General features: G+C 42.6%; 1 protein-coding gene across 1 annotated transcript; it reads right to left on the bottom strand.

Annotated features, from left to right (window-relative positions):
• Window positions 1-1,410: 1,410 nt before the first annotated feature.
• On the bottom strand, window positions 1,411-1,631 carry LOC123861634 (large ribosomal subunit protein eL39-like). Its single transcript, XM_045900938.3, has one exon. The coding sequence runs from the start codon at window positions 1,583-1,585 to the stop codon at window positions 1,430-1,432; it is 156 nt and encodes a 51-aa protein (XP_045756894.1). The 5' UTR covers window positions 1,586-1,631; the 3' UTR covers window positions 1,411-1,429.
• Between the last annotated feature and the right edge of the window lie 3,182 nt (window positions 1,632-4,813).

The following is a 4,813-nucleotide window of genomic DNA, read 5'->3' as shown; positions in this document are numbered from 1 at the left end:
CCGATCCCAGGACCCCAGGATCACGACCTGAGCAGAAGGCAGACGCTTAATGATTGAGCCACCCAGGAGCCCCCTTTGTTGCCTTTCCTTAAAGGATTGTTTTAGGGAAATTTTAATTTCTGTTTTCCTTAAAGAAAATTTTAAAATAGCTCTGTGAAATTGTGAAAACCACTTGGTGGGAGGCGATGGTGTGGTTAAAAGACTCTGTTTCATGTGAAGGGATCCAGCTTTTGTTGGTGGCCTACTTTTCTGTCCTAACACAACTATGTTGTTTCAAATCTAAGTGAAAAGAGTAAAACTTACCTTCTAGACATTCTTTACCATGCTGGATAAGGATCCAAGTAAGGACATATGTTATTCATTTATCTTTTCTCTTTGGTTTCCAACTCTAAAAAGCCCTATGGCAAGTTCTCTTAAGTAGATTTTAAGCATAAATGAAAGCAATATATGATACAGGGAAGGGTTTCACTTTTTAGGAGAGGGATTTTACAATTATATATTCATAGTGTTAATATTGTCCTGATTTCACATGTTTCACAGGGGCCAATAGCATATCTTTGTGTACTTAGTAGGGAAAAATTCCAGGGACCTGAATTTTTCTTGCATAATAAACCATTAGAGAGAGTATGGGTCATAGTGTATGTTGTCATGGCACAAGTTTTGGGTTAGAGAGCTAAGGTCACTGTTCCTATTATAGTTTTTCTTGAGATCACTTATAATTCTTGATTTTTCACCTTTTTTAAAAAAAATTTTCACTTTTAAATGTGGGTGTCAGACTCGGCCACATTGTCCCCTGTCCAGGTCAAGTAGATCGTGTGCAGGATCTTTGTCCATAGTGGCTTGGCTGAGCTTGGCAGCAGCTGCAAGGTGGTAATAAGAAGTGTTGGACCTTAGGATTGGGCATCAGATAATGGAGCACTTAGGAAGAAGTATGTGACCTTGGTGGATGGGCATGATGCCGTGACTCACCCTTTTCAGAGAATGTTCTAGATATATTCTCTGGTCAAATTAGATCAATGAGTTACAAAATGCAGCCAAATACCACATGTCTAGAGCCATGGGATGTTTCTATTTCTCTTAATTTGTGTTCTCCTTGAGGCAGGTCCTGAGCTAAGGATTTGAGTGTAAGAGATTTATTAGGGAAATGCTCCTGGAGGAGCATCCCCAGCAAGGGGAGCAGGCTGGGGAGTGGAGAAGAAATCAAGAAAGGATTTTTTTTTTTTTTTTTAGAGCCAAAAGGTCTCACATTTATTACTGAACCAACCTACTGGTGCAGAGGCATAGTCACAGAGAAAACTCATTTCCACGATAAGACAAGTCTATGGCCAGGTAGGAAGGATGTTTACAGAATGATAGAACATGTGATCTTCATGCAGCTTAATTAAATATGTGTGCCAATTAAGTGTGTCATCTCATGATGTGTGATGGCTTATAGACCCAGCTTTGTTCTTCTCCAGTGCCTCCTCTTGGAGTTGTACCTGGCCTTATTACCAGTTTTCTTCCGAATCCGCTGGGGAATGGGACGATTCTGCTTTTGTTTCTTGGCCAGGAATCGCTTGATTCTGAAAGTCTTGTGAGAAGACATGGCGAGAAGCAGTCAGCCACGCAGAGCAGGATGGCGGCAAAAAAGAGAAAGGTTGTGGTTTTAAGTGATGTCTGATTTTCTCAGGAGCTCTGGAGTATTAACTATTCTAGGGTTTGTCCTGCTTCATGGGAAAGAAACTGGGCTGTTGTACTTCCACACTGGTCTATCATATTATTGGCTGCCAGCTGGGAGCCCTGGGCTGGAAGTGGCTGTAGGCCTCCCAGACACTCCTAGCTCTCTGCATGGACGAGGTGGTTCCAGTGCTCAGGGGCAAACCTCAGACGTCACAGGTGCTGCGGCATGGAAGCACAGAGCCAATAAGAGGAATGAGTGGGTTACCAACAGTGTCTACTGCACCTTCTGTAGCTTTTTGATCTTTTTGGGGTTAGAAAATATTGAATATAAATCAATAGAAGTTAAAGAAGGCTTCATAGAGTAGCCCTACATCTGCTTGTTCTTCTTTACCGAGGAAAAGCAGAACTAGGCCTCTTTACTTCCCCAGCATAACAATAAACTTCTTTGTAAGGTGCTCTCAATCCTCTCCCTGGAAGGTCTAAATCCGAAGTTACCGCTACCTAATGCTCTTGCCCAACCTTCCTCCTGCCTTCCTCCCATAGCTGAGGTTCTAGCCCCAGAGCTCTCCAAGCACCCTGCTCTTCTAGAACTTTATGTATCACAATTCCTTGTTTGGAGTCTCTGACAATGTTGGGCACATCTTTGAATCCTCTAGGAAGCCCCAAGTCCACTAAGCTGAGTGCCGCACACATACTAGATCCTCCAGAATGAAACACTTAAAAACTGCTTTGATAGCTTTCTTTTTTTCTGCTTCTGGTTTCTCTAAGTGACTGCTATCAGTTGAAAAAAAATTAGACATGCATTTGGGGGGGGGGCATCATCCCCATTTTATTGTTTATCAGGTATTTTTATTGCTCTGTAACAAATTACTACAAATTCAATGGCTACAATAAGATACATTTACCATCTCACAGTTTTTGTGGGTCAGGAGTGTGGGCATGGCTTAACTGGGTCCTCTGCTCAGTGCCTACCAACACTGCAATCAAAGTGTCGACCAAGTGGCATTCCCAGCTCATTCAGGTTGCTGGCAGAATTCCTTCCCTTGTTGGTTGTGGGACTGAGGCCCCCAGCTCTTCATTGTCGAGAGTCTGGAGGCTGCCCTCATGCCCTGGAAGCCCAAACATCATTGATTTATAATCTTACCTAGAGTGAAGCTTGCATGATATTGTGCTGAATGAGGAAAACAAGACCGGGCAGAATTTGCTTATTTAGAACCCTGGGAATACCCCAGTTCAAGTTCTGGGTCTCTCTTCATATTTCCTCATGCAGAGACTGTGATGTTGAGGAAATTGTTGACATCTTTGTGCCTCCCTTTTGGTCTGTACAGCAATTAAGGACTTTTCCATGACAATATCTGAGGAAACCAGTTTAGTATATTCCGTGTAATATATTTACTCAGATTATGGGATCAGAGAAATCAGTTTTGAATCCTGGCTGTGCCACTTAATATTGGGATGACCTTGAACATTCCTGAGCTTCAGTTTCCTCAACCTTAAAACTGAGATAGAATGGTGCTTGGCTCATAGGTTTGTCAAGAGAATGAAAAGAAGAGGTCTAACAGACACATGTAAAGATGCTCAACATCACTCATCTTCAGGGAAATACAAATCAAAACTACAATGAGATATCACCTCATACCTGTCAGAATGGCTAAAATTAACAATACAGGAAATAGCAGGTGTTGGCGAGGATGCAGAGAAAGGGGAGCCCTCCTACACTGTTGGTGGGAATGCAAACTGGTGCAGCCACTCTGGAAAACAGTATGGAGGTTCCTCACAAAGTTAAAAATTGAACTACCCTATGATCCAGCCCCTGCACTACTAGGTATTTACCTAAAGAATTCAAAAACACTGATTCGAAGGGGCACCTGCACCCTGATGTTTATAGCAGCATTATCTACAACAGCCAAATTATGGAAAGAGCCCAAATGTCCACTGACTGATGAATGGATAAAGAAGATGTAGTACATATACACAGTGGAATATTGCTCAGCCATCAAAAAGAATGAAATCTTGCCATTTGCCAGGACATGGATGGAGCTAGAGAAGTATTACGCTAAGCAAAATAAGTCAGTCCAAGAAAGACAAATACCATATGATTTCACACATATGTGGAATTTAAGAAACAAAACAGATGAACACAGGGGAAAAAGGGAGAGAGAGGCAAACTGAGAAACAGACTCTTACTATACGGAACAAACAGCGTTGCTGGAGGGGAGGTGGGCAGGGGGATGGTTAAAGCGGTGATGGAGATTAAAGAGGGCACTTGTTGGGATGAGCTCTGGGTATCACATGTAAGTGATGAATCACTATATTGTACACCTGAAATTAATATTACACTGTATGTTAACTAACAAGAATTTAAATGAAAACTTGAAACTAAAAGAAAAAGGAGGAGGAGGAGGAAGAGGAAGAAGAAGAGTTCTAAATAAAGTGATATATACCTACATGGCCCATAATTACATGCTTAGTGCAGTAAATGTTAGCTATTGTTATTATTATTTAAAATTTGAATTGTGGTGCATGTTAACCAGAGTTCGGGAAGAGTCTGGGTGGGCTGACTGGGAGACCCGAGTTGAGGAATAGAATGTTTTCCATTCTGGCAAGTATCTTTTTCTCTGTAAACCTCTTTTGTTCTCCATCTGTATGGTGGTGGTGGTGGTGGTGGTGTGTGTGTGGGTGTGGATGTGTGTGTGTGTTTGAAAGTGTGAGGATGATAAAGGGGAGAGAAGGACAAGATGAAAGAAAGTCTCTGGAATGGTTTGGCCTTACACTGAAGTGGAAACATGTCATTAAATTAGTCCATGGCGGAAAGCGGGGCACATGGTCCCTGCCTGCTCACCTTCTCGGCAAGCCCAGGGAAGCCAATGTCACTTCTTACTCTCACTACTGCTTAGGCTCTGTTTTCAAACCCAGAGCCTTATCTGTCATTGTGGCCTAGTGTCTTCTAGTCAATGGGACAGGCGTGAAGGTCAAAAAGCCTGGTTTTCATAGAAGAACCTTCCCAGTAGCTGATACATTTATTGCCACACATCGGGGGAAGCATGGTTTTCATTCTGAGTTTGGTGTGACCAAACTGTGACCAAAGCTGGGCTGGCCAGCTTCCCACTCCTGTGCTACCTGGTAAATGGATGTCTCCCACCATTCCAGTGAC

The sequence above is a fragment of the Mirounga angustirostris genome, unplaced genomic scaffold (genome assembly GCF_029215605.1).
Source record: "Mirounga angustirostris isolate CCGP_5_RB_7025 unplaced genomic scaffold, mMirAng1.0.hap1 SCAF_9, whole genome shotgun sequence".
Taxonomy (NCBI): Eukaryota; Metazoa; Chordata; class Mammalia; order Carnivora; family Phocidae; genus Mirounga; species Mirounga angustirostris.
Note: the sequence above shows the minus strand (reverse complement) of the source record. Positions and strands in the feature narration are given on the sequence as shown.